Source organism: Limulus polyphemus, unplaced genomic scaffold (assembly GCF_000517525.1).
Source record: "Limulus polyphemus unplaced genomic scaffold, Limulus_polyphemus-2.1.2 Scaffold1570, whole genome shotgun sequence".
Classification (NCBI taxonomy): Eukaryota; Metazoa; Arthropoda; class Merostomata; order Xiphosura; family Limulidae; genus Limulus; species Limulus polyphemus.
In genome coordinates this window covers 127,210-145,422 of record NW_013667180.1, presented here as the reverse complement: position 1 = coordinate 145,422, position 18,213 = coordinate 127,210, and the positions used below count along the sequence as shown (strand labels likewise).

The window sequence follows — 18,213 nt, the reverse complement described above, 5'->3', positions numbered from 1 at the left end:
CATCAAATTTACCATAGAACATGAAAACAATAAACAGTTATATTTTCTTAACCTCAACATTATTAGATCGGACACACAGTTGAAAACCGAAATTCACCGCAAGGACACACATACTGGCCTCTACATCCCCTGGAATTCCGCTCATGACACCACACAAAAAATCAATACACTTAAAAACCTCATAAACACAGCCACAAGACTCTGTTCAACGGACTACATAAATGAAGAAATTAACCACATAAAGCATTCCTTTATTCCCACCAATAAATTCCCACCAGCTATTGTTGAAAAGCTCTCTAACATTCCCCACAACAAAACTCAACTCACGAATAAAACTGATACTAACAAACCCAACAACAGTACACTACAGTGCAGTTTACCTTTTGTTCCTGAAACCAGCTCAAGAATTATTCACACTTGGACAAAACTAGCCATTAAACACAATATTCCTGTCAATATCAAATTCTCACAAAAACCCAGCCCTAAATTAAAATCATTACTAAACAAAAATTATTTAGAATCACACAATACCAACATAATTTACAAAATAGCATGCAATAACTGCCCAGATTTCTACATCAGAGAAACAGGAAGAAAATTGGAAACCAGATTGACAGAACACAATTAGAAAACCATTATTAATGGTCTCCAACCATTATTAGTCTCAAAGTGGGTTCCTCGTCATCAAATTCAGTAGCCTTATTTTTTCTTCACTATGTTGGTTGTCCAAAATATAATTCATACAGCTTTCAAATATGGATCTTAGGGTACAAAAATATATTAGGCACTAGAAAAGAATGTCTTGTAACTACTGTAATTTATCTGGCTTTCTTACTAAGCTAAAAATAGAAAACTGTTCAGAGCAACAACTTTATTCATCACATGTCAAGCTTTTCTTGCAAACTATTGTCTTTGACCATCAAAACTAAACAAATGGTCATAATATTCTTATACATTACAACATGCTCTTTCTATTGGTTATGAACATGTTCATCACACAAGTAGGCCTGAGTGAATAATTGGCTTGAAATGTTGAAAAGATGAGAGTGGCTCTGGTAGGTTTGACAAATTTATGAAAATCTCAGCAAATCAAGAAGATAGGAAGTTAAAATTTTATATTCTTCCTTTTCATAGAAAAATGGCACAGAAAAATGAAGACTTTTTCAAATATTTCCTTTAGGAATTAAGAAACTAAAAGTTTTGACACCAAGGTTATTGGCATATAGTAATAATAAAGTTGCTTAATTAAATTTTATATTCTTCCTTTTCATAGAAAAATGGCACAGAAAAATGAAGACTTTTTCAAATATTTCCTTTAGGAATTAAGAAACTAAAAGTTTTGACACCAAGGTTATTGACATATAGAAATAATAAAGTTGCTTAATTAAATTTTATATATAACTCTGAAAAAGGTTGTGACATGCACACTTTGACTCAACCATGTGAGTAGGGTTAACAGAACAACATCATTTGTTTTCAAATTCCATACGAAATGTCCTTTACAAAGAGTAGGATTACTGCTTTTACACACTAAAACATAACATTACGGCATACATTAAAAACATGATTTTTGAATTATAGGTTTTCCTTTTTTAACAAAAAACTTTTAAACATGCTGGGCTTCTAAGGAGATATTTACACACACATACTTAAATGACAGCCACAAGACAGGAGCAGATTCACTCGTGTAAAAGATAATAAAGGATAAATTGACATGTCTAAATAATAACTTTATAAATTATATTTTGTGCAATGTTTTAGGCAGATGCCATGGTTAGGCAGTAAAGGCCATGTTAGATTTAAATTAGGCTCAACACTTAGAAACAGCAATGTACACTTTTATGTATAACATGTAGGTTTTTTTCTCATTCACAAAGTTTAAATAAAAGTTTATATTTAGACATATCAATTTATCATTTATTATCTTTATCCACACATATGTATTTTGCCAATAGTGATTTTACTTTCTTACAATACATCATGTACTGGATAAAGAATTTCTAATTCTAAATTATTCACAACAAAATGGATAGGATAAAGTCAGTATACTTACCACCAACTCCAACTAGTCTTGCTCGTCTCACTACATGTGTGTAAAGAAAAACAGCAATGTAACACATAACCTCCAATAAATTATACAAAGTATAACTTAAAAATGAAATCAAACCAATTTTTCTTATGCTATTTTTCTATCTTTTTCATACAATACATTATCAATTTGATTTCAGGTTATACTGTAACATCAAAACACAATCACACTTTAAAAAATAACTCTTCAGTTTTAAAAGTTTGTGCATATACAGAAATGAAAACAAATATTACTTCATCTGAGAACAATCCTGAAAACTATAAGTGTGATATAATCGAAAGTTAACATTTCCTTACACTGAAAATGTATTTCTGATAGATAATTACCTCCCCTCACGTAATGGCTTTCCTCAATTTGTGCTGCCCTCTATATGCACAATTTTCATTTGCCACTAGGTGTGATGTTCCCACCTACCCTTACATGCACATGGTATAGCTGCACTGTAGCATGCAAATGAGCATGCGACAACCTTCCACCAATAGGAGAATGATACACCCTCCTAGTGCAACTGACACCCTCTATACTATAGAAAACTACCACCACTTTGAAATTAGGCAAAAAAGATGCACCAGAAGTCGAAAGGATGGGTGAGAAGCGTGAGTGGAGGTAAGAATCTATCACAAATACATTTTCAGTGTAGGAAAATGTTAACTTCCAAAACAATACCTTACCTCTTCTCACATAATAGATAGAATCCCACACTGAAATCATTGAGGGACCAGTGCAAAAGTTACCTAGTGGAGCACTCTTTGGAAAGTGTGATACCCTAATGTATAAAGTCACACCCGTAGGAGACCACACCACACCTGTACCAGGTATACTCTTTGCCCATTGTAAAGTTACAACTCACTAAATTGGCTGGAAAAGAAGTTTGTCCAATCTGTAATTGGATGCACCAGATGGTGTAAAATGTCTAGGGTGTATCAGACCATATTCAGTGGGTCAACTCCATTCTGAAACCAGGCAACATTAGGTATTTTACTTCTGGTTTGCAGTAAGAGGGTCCAAGACGTCCTCACTTCAAAACCAAGAAGCAAAAGGGAAAGAAAACTTACATTCTGACAAACCAGACAGGGGATATGTGTGCATACCCAGTACACAATCAACACCAGGCCACCCAGGAGCCCAACATCTAGGTGACAGTAGAAAGGAGGAATGCAAATGTGATGGGTCAATTACAGTGCAAAACCAGGCAGCACTGGGAATGTTTTGTCCAATTCACAACAGGAGAAGGGCCCCTACCAACAACCACTTATGTGAGGACTTATGTTGGCTGGTCATATGCCAATCCAACACGAGACTGCCCAGAAACCAACCTCCAAGCAGTGGTAGGATAGGGGAAAGCCAGCCAGAGGGGAATACTGCATGTGGTGGATTTGTCCAGTCCTAAACCAGGCAACATTGGGATTTCTCTCCTGGTCCACAGTAGGAGGAAAGTACTCACCATCTACACTGACAGAACACCACCACCATATTCTCAACAGAGTGGAAGTTGGCACACTCAGGAGGAAGCCTCCATGGACAACCACTCAAACGGCTATGAACTGTTATGTGGCAAGGATTCCCATACTCTACTGAAAGAGGAGGAGTCAACACAGTGGGGAGTCCAGAGGAATGCAACACCATAAGACAGTGCAATAGATGAAAAGCAGACCATTTCTGGTTTATTCAACTAGGACCTGAGGGATGAGCAGTAATCCCGACACGACACTGCTTTACTCATGATAGTCCAGGAGTTGGTACGGTCTGGAATGAGCCTTACTTTTGAAGCAAGACAAAACCTCTAGTGGTCTTGTAGAACACCTCATCTCATCAATGAGGGGTATAGACCTGTAAGGTCATATGGTGCAGCTTTACATTTAAGTATACTTGGACAGACACTACTCACCACAAAGCAGGATCCAGAGATGAAGAATGAGGCCACTGTAAACATAAATTATAAAAAAGTGAGAACTTACCCATTCAAAATCTATACAGGTTATGGAGAATGGCATCAGGTGGGAAGCAATAGTCAGATGAGGAAGAGATGACAAAACGATGCAGGTAGTGCAAGAGAAACATGTGAGGTGTATTCCACATGCCAGCCTGCACTATCTCCTCAAAAGGATGATGGAAATGAGAAGCCAGGGAAAGGGCAAGATGGTGGATCTGGTAAGAGGACACTTGGAATATGCAACAAAAATAACAAAAATGGTCAATAATGTAAAAGCAAGCTGAATAAGTTGACAAAGCCAACTGGTAAGAGTTACAGAAAAGAAAACCTGAATAGAGGAGAAGTTCCATGGGATTAAAAAAAAAGACATGAATGGGAGCCACAAAAAGAAGCAGTGTAGGCAACATAACAATGAAGAACATACATGGGACAAAGAAGACAATCAGAGTCTGATAAAAAAATATAGATTAGCAACAGATGGAAGGGAAATAGGTGTGAAGATGCTGTCCCTTTTTCTGACTGGGGCCAATAGTTTGGGAAAAAATTATAATCAAAATAAAGGAGAACATATGAATGATGATAAAGAATGTGGGAAACATCAATAGCAAATATATCTGACCTACAATGTCCACAAGCAAAGATGAGTAAAAAGTAAGTCTTGAAGAAGAAATGGTACAAAGAGCAAGAGACTAAGGGTAAGGGCATGAAAGACAACACTGAGATTTCAATCTAGTAGAGCAACTGGAAGGAGAGGATGAAGAAGGTAAAGAAAGTGAAACAGGAGAGAAAGGACAGGAGATGGAAAAATATGGCAGAAGCAGGAAAAGCAAAAAGCATTGGGTAATGCCACTCTATAGTCTGCAATTGTCAAAGAGGAAAGTAAAAAAGTCGGAAAGGTGGGGAGCATTTGAATGGGAAGGGGAGATGCCATGATGTAAAGTCCAGCAATGGAAAATGCACCATTTACGCTGATAAACCAGCAAAGAAGAAGAGCAGACAGAACAAGAAATAAGGAAGGCTGCTTTCACTGAGAGTCCAGAACACTTCGCAAGGGACTGGATAAAACCCAATCATGAAGATGGAGTGTGAGTATAGCAGGATGAATGATGTAAGAAAGAGGTTGACGGAGAAGAAATTGGGAAAGAGGAAGCAGCATGGAAGGAGATGACTGAAGGAGGCATAAAAGTGGAAACCAAGGTTATGCTGGCTAGAATAGTGATGAGAAGAACATGACAGAAAGTAGTTTGAATAAGAAAGAAAAAATAGGAAATATGATGGATAGGATGATAGGCATACAGGTAAACAATAGATCAGTCCTGGCTGAATGCATCCACAACCAGAGCTGAAGGATGGAAAACTGTACACCAGAAGAGAGGGAGTTTGGTATTGAGTTGGATAGCAAAGACATCTAGAAGGGGTAACACAACTAGGAGCATAACCACTGGGACACCTGAGGAGCAAAAGACCACTATGTTAGTAGAATCTTGTCAGGATGAGAGAGCTAATCCACTACAAGATTCAGAGCACCTCAGATGTAACTAGCAAAAGGTCGGACTTGTTTAGATTAGACTCAGAAAAGGAGGTCCAGTGATCAAACTCAAAGCAAACAAGACTGAGTGTCCCTTGATGATTCGTGTAAGAGACAATAATCGAATTTTTGGAATGGATCATGACCAGGTGTCCTCATACCACAGGCAGGAAATGATCAAATACCTGAAAAACAGCCAGGAGCTCCAACATTTGGATGTGTTGGGTAGATTCGACCACTAACCAATGACTGACTATCTACTGAGAATCCAAGTATGCCCCCATCCAGTCAGAGATGCATCTGTAAAAAGATGAAGATCACGATGAGAAGGAGGAAGAGGAATGCCAGCCGAGGTATTGTCTCTGTTGAACCACAAGGTAAAATTAACTTGGAGTGTGGAAGGAAGAAAAATGAAGCACTCCAAGGGATCCTGAGCAAGTGTTCCACTGATTATGCAACACCCATTGAAGACAACACCTGTGTGCAAGGCCCCAAGATATTAGGAATTCCATGGATCCCCTCGTCCCCTAAAGCATAGAACCTTTCATGCAAGAAGAGAAGGAGAAGTCCTGGCTTTAGATACCAAGCTTTCCATATCCCTCAAATGTAGAGGGGAAGGGTAAGCCCTGCTGAGACAGGAGTTGAAAAATATCCTCAGATGAATAACATACTGAGCAGGGGTGAGATGTGACTTCTTCAGTTTGACAAGCCACCCAAACAAGCTGCTTCCTGGACAAGGGGATGGGTATGTTTGTGAGAGGCTTGCTGGGAAGGAACAAAAGGATCCAGTTATCTATGTAATGGTGAAACCACTGTCCTAGGTCGTGAATATGACAGGCAAAAAAGCTCTGGTTATTCAACAGAAGAAATACAGAGCTCATGCAAGACTGAATGGTATAGTGCAAAATTGAAACACCCAACCCCATGAACAAACCAAAGATAATGTCAGGATGCAGGAGAAATAGGGATATGAAAATAAGCATCCAAGATATTGATCTGGAGTGAACAACCATCTGAGGTTGAGAGAAAAATTCCATGGTGATATGTGGCAGGAACAGCAAATGGTTGAGGTTCGAGAAATCAATAGGACAACAGGTCTCTGTTTTCTTGGGGTCAACAAACGGACAGGAATAAAATCCCAGAAAGGGAGAAACATTTGTTCGATAGTGTCCTTCTGCATGAGATCCAAAACCACCTCTGAGAGACACTGGCAAGAAAGTGGACCACAAGGGGTGAGGGAAAGAAATAATAATTGGGGATAATAGAGGAAGAGTGAAAAATGAAGGAACAGTATTTCTGCTAGCACCTGAAGAACCCACTAATCGGCAGTGGAAGAATGCCCCAGGTGAGCAAATCTGGCAAACTAACTCCCCATGGGCCTGGAACCCAAGGGGAGTCACTGACGATACTGACACCTGAAAAGGCAACAATGGGCAATCTTACAACTCGTAGCTGAAACATGGGAAGTTGGAACACATAGAGGAGAAGACACTGGAGGGTGAGACACAGGAATGGGAACAGGGGAAGATTGGGAAAAACAGGAAATAGAAGAATGTTAGCATGCAGCCTCCACCCGAGACTCTAAAAGTATCAGGGAGATCTCCAAAAATTGACTGGTGCAAGAAAATAGTCAGGCAAAAGTTATGCACATAAGAAACAGGCAAATGCACATGTGACAAGAGAGTGTCCCTTGTCAAGGAAGGACCCCAACAACAAAGCAACCACATATAGTGGGACAAAGCCAATGAAGATAAATGCACCAACACAGAAAAATGAAGGGCATACATACATATCTGCCGAAAATCCCTCAGGGCTATGGTAGAAAACTTCAGAAACAAGGAAGACAGATGAAAGATAATGTAGGATAGTCGTCAGGGTAAGAAGACAACGAGATAACTGGTCAAGAAAAAATGAAGGATAGCAATAGGATCAGGGCTCCATTCCTGAATCAGTAATTCCAAAATCTGAGAATCAATAAACAGAAACTCCGACCAATGGTAAGTCAAAGCATGTAAGTCTGTCAAACGTGGGGGTCTGGGCATGCTGGCACCAGTACACAGTTGAGTAAGGAATTGTATAGCATGGTCACAAATATCTGAGGAAGGTGGGAAAACCAAATAATTGGATGTTGGGACAGAATGAAGGAGAGAGGGGAAAGAATCATATGAAACAGGGGAAAGACAGAAAAGGTAACAAACCTGAAAGATCATATCCAGAAAGGATAATGACGAATGAGGGAGATCCAGTGGGGTAGACTGGGAAGGAATCACAAAAGCAGGAGGAGGAAAAAGCTATCAGAGTTTTCATCCTCAGGAACAGATTCCAAAAGAAATGGGAGATCAGACCATTGCTTAAGAGATGTAACACTTCAACTCCTGATGCACAAGACCAAGATCTCCTTAGCCAAAACTGTGGAGCATGAAGCCACAGTTGTGTTAAGTGTGGCAGGATGTATATCAGAAGTCGTAGTAGTTACAAGAAACTAAGAGTTCATAGCATTGAAAAAGAAAGATAAACTCTCCACAAGATACCAAATGAGAACAAACTTGTTGTCAAAAAAAAGGTAGCAAAAAGTTAAAAGTGAACCCAAAAATGCGATGTATTGAGCGAAAATTTTGTACAACTGCACTCATAAAAGCCAAATTAAGAAGTTAACATTTTCTTAAATCGAAAATGTATTTCCAATACTTCTTACCTCCACTTACTCGACTGCCACGATTTTCTCCTTTGCCCACCTAAGCATTGGTCTGATTTTTCTCGCTTACTCCAGTCTTTTATATCCCACTTAATTACCCTTGGCAATATTTGTTACGTGACACTCTCCACCTCTAACACCGGCTCTTAGTGGGGAGGAAGGGTGGAAGTAGTGTGAAACGAGGCAAGTATTATTAGAAATACATTTCTGATTTAAGAAAATTTTAACTTCCAAAACATACCTCCTCTCACACTTAGAGGTAGAATCCTACATTGATAAGGTAGAGAAGCCAATAAGGGCATTATCCATAAATAAACTGTCTACATAGATCATGGTTGTTTCAATAGAAGATTGGCACCCTAATGGGAGAGTTGCACTTCATCCAGAACAAGTATGCTCTTCATCTGGAACTTAATCCATGTACTGTGAGTAGATTTTTTGCATGATTTGTCATCACTATTGGCCAGGCTCCAATCAGATAGCCAAAGTTCCACTACTCAGGGTTGGAATTATAGGGCTATGGTCTCTATATCACATGCTGGTGGCTAGAGCAATCGGACTGCAATCTATATATATTTACTTATGAGTAGATCCCAATCTGTAGCCATAGAGTGATGCATTCCGAGCCACCAGAATCACAAAAACAAGGTAAGCAACACTGAAGTGGGCAAACCTTCTCCTCAACCTGAAGAAGTACAAAAGGCAAAAGGCAAGGATCAGACTGGTGGGACCGTGCATGCCTTACTCAATCTGAGAAAACAGAACTCATCCAGTCTGGAATTGTGAACACCCATTCTCACTCCTCAACTGTGCAGGCAAGGTAAATTATAATTACCCCCGGAATTATGGGGAGGAGGTGAAACAAACTATGTTCAGCCAAGGACCCAGGATGGGACCACTCTGCAATTCAGAATTATGTGGAGACAATGGCCCATCTGCCATGAACAATGTACTGAACCAATATTGATCAAAAAGAAGGACCATGCTCAACCCAACCAGATAGCTGAGTGTCAAATCTGAACCAGTATTACGAGTAGGCTTCCACATAGACTGGTGCCTCTCCTACTGACATGTGGTAAAAAACATCTAGGGACCTGGGTAGGAGGGCTCCCAACTTCACCCTCTTCTCCAAGAGTGGAGGAATTCACTCTAATTCTCTGGAGGAAAAGCCTCTGTCCACCACCCCACTGACTGGAAACCAAGTGTGGTAAGGACTCCCTTGCTCCACTAGTAAAATCTGGGGGTAATGCACATTGGGGAGCCCTAAGGAACAGTGCTCTAAAAACAGTGCAATATGTGAACCAAGTTCCCTAAATTTTTAAAAGCAAACTGTCCCCGATATATTCAATCCAATGATCAGCAGGGATGGTACTGGAAACTAAATTGCCAGTAGTTTGGTTTTCCAATGCCAAACCAACCCACCAATCAGAGTTGCAAAATGAGAGCTAATCCAACAGAACCTTAGAATGCAGTATCTATTATGTTGAGAGAATTTATTTGGGATGAGAAAATTTGTCTACTGCAGTCATCATCCATGCAACCTGGCAAGCTAGTAGGGTGATATGACAGGAGTGGTCCCGAGAAAGGAGGTTCAATATTCGAAAACAAGGAGCCCTGAACCAAGTGCATCCACAAGACACCATCACTCACATTGTCAGAGTTATGCCTGACGATTTTCCACTTAATAAGCCCAGACCATGAGGCATTGCCTTTTGAGGAGCAAGGAGGACTAAAACATTGTGTAGGGAAGCCTCATCATCCATGCATAGGCTCTGGAATTCCTGACTGTTGGTATATGAACTCCATCCCTGAAGCAAGACATTTGTGAAAAGATGGAGCTCTGGATGAGATGGTGGTAGAGGAACCCATATCTTAGTAGTGTCCCAACTTAACAACCCCTCAGTAGCCCTAGAATCAAGTTCCAAATCCCAGTAATCTGCGGGAGATGGAAACCCTACAGGTTGGGCGGATAATAGTGGTGAAAATGTGAAATGAATGACAAATCCTCACCCAAGGACCTGTAGTGCTCCTGGATCAGTGATTAATATTAACACACGTCCAGAATTTCTTGGAACCAAGCCCCACAGACTCTGAAAGCATAAAATAATCACCAGTACTGCTGGTGGTGATCCGACTGAGCAGCAGAACCCTTGGATATAGACAGAATCTGAGTTCCAGCACATGGAGGGGTTGATGTTGGAGGTCAGGTCCCATGAATAGGGCGGAGCTATGAACCCCTGTAGGAGCTAATGAAATTCGAGATGCTAACAACAACAGAGATGAGTGTAGAAGCCAACAATTGAATCAATGTGCATGCTAGCAATGGTTCCAGCTCATTATCAAAGAAGTTGGGGATCCTGAGAGTCTTCCAACAAAGTGAAGTGAAAGGAAAAAAAATTTTGGATTTTAGATTTGTAAGTCTGTAGACTTTCCTTGTCTGTCCAGGGGACATTGATCTATTTAGGTTAACTACAAACTCCACCTTGAACCCCAAAATTCAAGAAGCAAATGTGTTATTTGAGAGTCGTAAAATGCCTCCACCTGGCGGTGGTAGTCTAAATCGGATAAGGCATAGCTGTTCCTTCACATGTCTGAGAAATAAACCTCCCTGCATGAAACATGATCTGTGGAGGGAGAGAAAAACTAAATATTCGCTCCCAGAACTTTCAGCCATCAAGTAAGGTGCAGGTTCAAAAGCAAGTGGAGAAAGACCCAAAACATCACATTCTTGATGAACCAACAGAAGAAAAGAAATTAAAGGTAGCTTAACTCAAAGTGGCCTCCTTTTTGTTTTTATATATCATTTAAGGACTGTGTTGATTTCTGTTGATTGGAACATTTGGTCAGGTAAGTTTGCTTTGTTAGAGCAAAGCAACAATGGGCTACTTGTTGTGTTCACTATAGGGAATCAAACCACGGATTCCACGGTTCCAAGTCCACAAACTCACCACTGTCCTACAAGGAGACTAAAAAGCCAACAGACTAAAAGAAGGCACAGGAAAAAGAGAAAATAAATTCTCTCCAGAATGTTGGGGATTGCCCTTAATTGCAGCCTCAAAGCCTCCCAGAGGAACATGACATACAGAATATGTGTCTCCATCTCACTACAAATAAGATCACTGACAGTCTCAACTGAGAGTAACTCTATCCCCATCACCCAGTTGTTGTGTGATGCTAGATATCAAAGGAGGGATAGGAGTGATCTGATTTGACAGAAATAATAATCCGGGAATTCATACCGCCGATCGGCTTGCCAATCAGTGGAAAAAAATTATATTATTTTTATTTTATTTTTTTTACAAAAATCAGCTATGCATCTCCAAATGTTTGTAAGATTGGGAAACCCATTATTGATGCTTTGTCAAGAAAAAGTGATAGCATTATCTGAATGAGATGCTTATATACAGTACCAGGGAGAGTGCATGGACATAGGCGGAGTGGTCACCAGACAAATACCTCCAAGAGCAATTAAGTGGGGTATAAAAGACTGGAGAAAGTGAGAAAAGATCAAACCAATGATTAGATGGGCAAAGGAAGAAACCCTGGCAGTCGAGTAATGGCTTAAGTGTGAGAGTAGGTAAGTCTGTTTAGGAAGTGATGATAGTGCTCTACAGTATAGAGGGAGTCAGCTGAGTTTGGAGTGTATGTCACACTCCTATTAGTGGAGGGTCGTCACATGCTCATTTGCATGCTACAGTGCAGCTCTACCATGCAGCAAGTTAAAATATTAATTCCACTCTAGAGTTTGAGATGTTTGCTTTTATTTGAGTTTTAGAAATAAGCAAACCTACCTGTTATGCATAAAAGTGACATTGTTGTTTCGAAGTATAGAGATTCCACAATCCAAGTTAACTAATACTGTTCTTATTGTCTGACAAACTTCAATAATCAAGTTAAAATGTGCACCATGCAAGCAGTTGATTCATTTTCTGCACAAATGATTTGGTAGGTCAAAACAAACGATTCCCAATTTCTAAATAAAACTAAAATTACAGTCTGGTACATCTATACTGTCTAGATGATGATGTAAAATGAAGAGGGTACTTTCTCTCAACCTGGAAAAAAAATACAAAGAAAAAAGACAATATAGAAACAAGAATTTATAAAAACACACACGGGTAGTACATTGTACACCAAATTAAACATAGAAATGGAATTAGCAATTAGGAAAAGATTAAATGTAATCTATGTCACGGTTACCTTTTTTTTTGTGAGATAATTGAATAAACTCCCAAGAGATTTTACTTGGTAACTATGAGATTATTTTACTTGTCTAAATACAGTAAAATAGTCACAAAAAGTTTAGGGCTAAGAAATGTTTAAATTATTTTATTACCTAAAAATACTGTTACGTTTCTGTTCGTTAGTTAATTTTCTGTAAATTCGTTCCGACGAAACTTTAGCGACACAAGTCCTTTCTTAAATAAACCTGGTTTATTCTTTCTGAATATAACTTTGCGATACACTTAATTTCAAAAGTCGCGCTATAACAAACGCTATAATTATCAACGAATGTCTCACGTGCTCACCTCAGCAATACTCAGTTCAATCTCACACACCTTGTCCCGTCACGCTGTGATCGTCTTATATATACAAGACTAACTCATATCTAGTAAACGCTAGAGCATTCATGAAGGAACAGGATATTTCTAGAAGGACGTGGTGTGATACTAGTCACGTGACCTCGCTGACGCAACAATACATTTAGTCAAGAATGAAATAAATCAAAAGTACTCGTTTCATTATAGGTTGAATTTTAAGGAACCTTACTTGGTGACTGCTGGATTATTTTAATCACTGTTTGGTTGTTTGTTGCTAAGTGCAAAGCTACAATGGAATATCTGTACTGAATCCCAGTTTTTAGCATATGAGCCTTTAAACTTACCTCTGACCCACTGGAGGAGAACTAACTCAACATGGAGACATAGTGTCCAGTGAAACTTATTTTTTTCACTGACTAACTTACAAAATAAATTATGTCACAATATATGGAAGATACGATATACTTTCTTATGGATAAACAGTTTTATAATTTAAGTAACAAGTTTACATTTGAAATGATTTTAATTAAGCTGTGGCCTCTATTTTCCTTTACACTGAAACTGAATTGATGATGCACACAATTCCAATAACAAAACTAGCAACAACAACAAAAAACATACTAACTGAACTGATAAACTTTTTGGGTTGATGGTCAGAAGGAATGGTTCAACAGGTGAGTTACCTGGATTAAATATCCAGTTTTCTAGGCAACAAAGCTGGAAGCACACACATCTATGATGCCTGAAGTAAGTGATATGGTGATGAAACATTGATATGCATGACTAGCATTCTAGCAATACATATACAGATTTCTTTAGGGAAAGACAGAATGATTACAAAATTTTGGTCAAAAGTACCAAAAGATACGCAGAAATCAATATAATACTCTGGAGAATATTCACCACTAAAATCAAGTGGTGCAAAAGTTTGGACTAAAAAAGTACGATTATCAACTAGCCCATATGACCAGAAAGGCAAATGAAAATCTACACCTGATGCAACCAATTCATTAGAATGAACTGGTAAAAGAATGACAAGATTGTTTCAAATTTTAAACAATGGAAAATAATTTGTACAAAAACCATAAGAAAATATCAAAAACTCTCTCTCTAGGATACCATGTTCAAAATACGTGAGATTTGTTTAGAACATCATCTTAAAATGAATATATTGCATTTTCCAAAAGATGCAAATCCTCCATCACCAAAGTAAGTCATTGATTTGACAAAGACCTCTGACAAGAATCATGACCCTTGGGAAAAATATTTGCGTGAGTGCCAGTGACACTGTTAGAAAAACTTTGTAGTGTGAGAAGTTGTGAAGAAATCACAGAACAAACATGCTTCTCCATGGGGGAAAAAAAATGTTTGGGCTGCATCTTAATCCAGCATTTTGTAGAGTTGTATGACAACATAGAACAGTAGTATTAGGAACTGATGAGTGTGTGGATTGGATTCAGAGAATTAATGATTAATCCTATCTGGAAGGCAGATCCTAAGTGATCTCAGTTACTTCAGAAGTTACCTCTTGCATGGTAAGACTCAACAAGTCAACAAAGTAGAAGTGAAAATTGAAATGCTGATATTTTCCTTACCTAAAAATGCATTTGAGATAAATAGTTAGATTCATTGAACAGATAGCTAACATTTTGTTCTACTGTAGGAACATTTTTGCATATGCTCTAAACCTTTAAATGAAACTGCACCCCTACACGTAATAATGTGGACTACATGAGTCTATGATGCCATCAGTATTAAACTATATCCCTCTACCAACAGGAGGTTGACACATGCTCCATGCATAGTACTCCCCTTGAGCACTTTGTATATACTAAAAGTTCATTCTCAATAAAGCAAAAGACATACCAGAAGTAGGAAGAAAGGGTGGGTGGCTCTGTGGAGAGGTAATTATCTATCTGAAATTCATTTTCAGGTCATGAAAAGATAAATTTCAGATATGGTACTCATCTCTTTACACAACAGATAACTAGAATCCCACATTCATAAGATGGTGGAGGGTGGTGTAGATAAAGAAATTAGAAAGAAGAGCTCTTTTATGATAATATAGCAATAGAAAAGGAGAACTCATGGTGTGTGTCACCCACTAGAGGAAAGGGGTAATATGGTGGGAGAAACTGCATCCATTTCTAGCAGGGAATACTTTTCACTAGGGCTGCAATAAAAAAACAACCAAACTGATTTTTTTCTTCTTTAATGCGAATATGTTCATCAGCTTATAAAGTTAAGAGTGAGTAGGTGTCAAGAATGACAGTTTCATTTTGTAGTGACTAATAAGATAATTAGTAATCAATCAGTATCACTGGCAGTAGTTCTTACTTGTGAAAGGGATGTGTAAAGAATCTGCTTATTAAAAGAAGTCACAAATAAGTAGAGAGATAAGCACAGAATCAACATGATACACAGAAGTACAGATAAGAACTCTCAAGGAGGCAAAGTTGAGATGTGCAGATTTGACAAGACCAACTTGAAACAAAATTAGATTGTTAGCTAAGTCAACTAGAATAAGTTTTCCACCAACTCTCACTTAATAAGCCACTCATCCATTAATGATAAAAAAATCTATGAACATGCAGTGAAATCCATCAGTACACGAGTGGAAATCACAGTGAAGACTTGCATGTAAGATGCAAGAAGCGAGGCCCAGTTCTAGAGGCACACCGTAGGAACAAAATTAAAACACTTCCAAGAACCAATAAAAATGAGATATATGAAAACAAGTATCACAAATATCAAACTTGAAACATTGGATAATAAAGAACTGACTGAGACTAATAAAATCAATAGCAGGTTTCCAGTCACCTGTATGTTTCAGAAACAAAGAAAGGTGAGAAAATCAAATCTTGAACTTATTTTTTATTGTTCATCCTTCATGATTGAAGAGGACCATCATCATCCATTAAACTACAGTAGCTTCTTTACTGATGAGGTTGTAAATCTCCTGATACCAATGCTCAGCTCAAACAAGGTCTGAAGTTGGATGAACAGAACAGGGAATACAAGAAAGATGTAGTGTTGATACCAATTCTAAAGAGAAAACCTACAGAATAGGACCTGAAATAACCAACAACTAATGTTTCCTACTATAGTACAATAAAACAAAATCTCCCCTCTACAAGAATACAAATGAGAAATTTTAACAACTGAATGTGAATGACATATTTGGTGAACCAGGAAGGCTGAACAGGTATGATGAAACCAGAACGGCTGAATAAGTAAGATGAAATCAGAACGGGTGAATAGGTAAAATAAGGACTAGAAAGTGTGAGTATCATAAGGAAAAATATGATCATCCAAACCACTAATTAATAAAGCAAAGAAACTTGATGATTAGAGGCAGCAGACCTGATGGCTAAAACATAGAACTCTGGCAAAAATCAATGAACAAGGCAATTGGGCAATGTAACTATTACAAAAAAATAAATAAACAGGAGATACATCCCTAGTAAAGTCCTATGCCAGGAAATTCCAAGGACAAATAATCCATGTAAAGACACACACACACACACAGTTAACTGAGAGAGGAAGAAAGATAAGAAGATAAATCCCAAGATAAATTATCTGTGTAACAAAAGAAGGACTCCATAATTAACAGAGTATATATAGCTAGTTGTAACAAGGAGACTAAAGTCTCTTGTAATGATGGAACTTAGATATTATCATAAACACAAAGGGGGTAAGCATCTCTCTTATGCATCAAGGAATATAAATTTTGCTTCTAACAAACCTGTAGAATCAGAAGTAGCAGCAAAAGAAATAAAATGACATACATAAGGTCAAGTTTGTTGGATCAGAAATGCAAAATATCTACAAAATCAGAGAAAAGTTGTAAATCTCAGTTTTCAAATGAGAAGGACAAAATGGTGAGAAATAAAAAGAACATACACAAAACAAAAGGAAGCACATGATAGTGCAACCAGAATCATGAAAACTGGACGACCAAGGTAATATGACAAGACATGTCTAAAGTGGGAATCACAAAAGCATAATTCTGAGGGTTTCTGAAATGGGAATGCATTTAATGAAGAATAAAAAAATTTACGAACCACTACATGAGATGGATCTTGTCAAGGCAAGAGAAACAATCCACCACCAGGATATGAAATGTCATAAAGTGGATATAGTGACTGTAGGCCCAAGAAAGGAAGTCTAGAACAAGAGAGCAGAAGTCCTAAGAGCAGGTGCCTCCCTGACAGTTGGCTGAAGTAATGCTTATAGAGTTGTCTGAGTGGATCATCAAAACATGACTAAACAACCACCACCGAAGAAGAAGGCAAGCCCGATAAGCTGCTGTAATCTTCAGAAAGTTAATATGCAGGGAATGCTTCTCTAGAGATCAGACCCTGGAGAGAGTGATGATGTTGAAAACCACTTCCAAACCAGAGAAACATCAGTGGAAAGATACAAGTTGGGCCGGGGGGAGGTGGTATACCCTGGGAATGGTCAGAGCAATGGAGCCACCATGATAGAAGGAAGTAGAGAGAAAGGTGGAGACTCAAGGACAGATAAGGGAAAATAAGACATGTTCCAATGATCTACAGAATCCATTGAAGCATATGCATTTGTGCATGACAAGAAGAGAAATATAATGAGAAATAGAAGGGTAAGAGGCATTGGGAAGTCTGGAAGAATGTCAAATTGGAGAAAGTGTAATGTATGACCACATAAGATTATTTTGAAAAACAGACAGCTCCTGATTTATTCAATCAAAGTGGTGACAGGGATGGGGAGTAGTCCACATTTAGACTGAATGATCTCTTCCATAGAATGATGAAAATGAGTCACTACATATATGGTGATACATTGAATCTGATGAGATGAGACATGATAAAGATGATGCCCTTCCAAAGAAATAGAAGAGTAAGCCAACCTCATAAACTGACGAACCCAGCCCATAAGGGTGATGGAGGAGGGGTCACGTGACACAGAAAGATTCCAGGAAATAAACAAATGGGAACCACAAAAGAATGCTGTATGAGCCACATAACACTGAAGAGTCCATACAGGACATAGGAGATGATCGAAACCTGACCTGGAATAAATATGGAAAATAAAAGGGATGGAAATGGGTGTGAAGGCAGTATCACCCTCATGGGCAGCTGAAGTCTTGGGAAGGAAGGAACGGTCTAGGTAGAGCACAATATGATAAAGGACATGGGAAACCTCTATTTCAAAAAGGTCAGACCTACAATGACTGCAAGCCAGGAAAAGAAGGAAATAGGTCTTGAGAAAAAGATGATATAGGGAACATGAAGCCAAAGGTTCAAATGGAGAATAGGAAAGGCAAAAAGGATGACATTGAGATCACAATCAGGCACAGGAAAGGCACAGCAAAGACGAAGAACATGAAAGGACTGGAACAGGAGGGAAAGGATAGGAGACAATAAGACCAGGTGGAATCTAGTAAAA

At 38.5% G+C, this 18,213-nt stretch overlaps 1 protein-coding gene across 1 annotated transcript in view; it reads right to left on the bottom strand.

Moving 5' to 3' along the window:
* LOC106464147 (phorbol ester/diacylglycerol-binding protein unc-13-like) overlaps positions 1–18,213 on the bottom strand; it is an 88,933-nt gene that overhangs the window by 55,692 nt on the left and 15,028 nt on the right. Inside the window, exons 2-3 of the mRNA XM_022391827.1 lie at positions 12,037–12,300; positions 2,054–2,083 (exon numbers count right to left, since the gene is read on the bottom strand). Of these exons, the coding sequence (XP_022247535.1) occupies positions 2,054–2,083; positions 12,037–12,058 (52 nt within the window). The 5' untranslated portion in view covers positions 12,059–12,300. The remainder of the gene's footprint in view (positions 1–2,053; positions 2,084–12,036; positions 12,301–18,213) is intronic.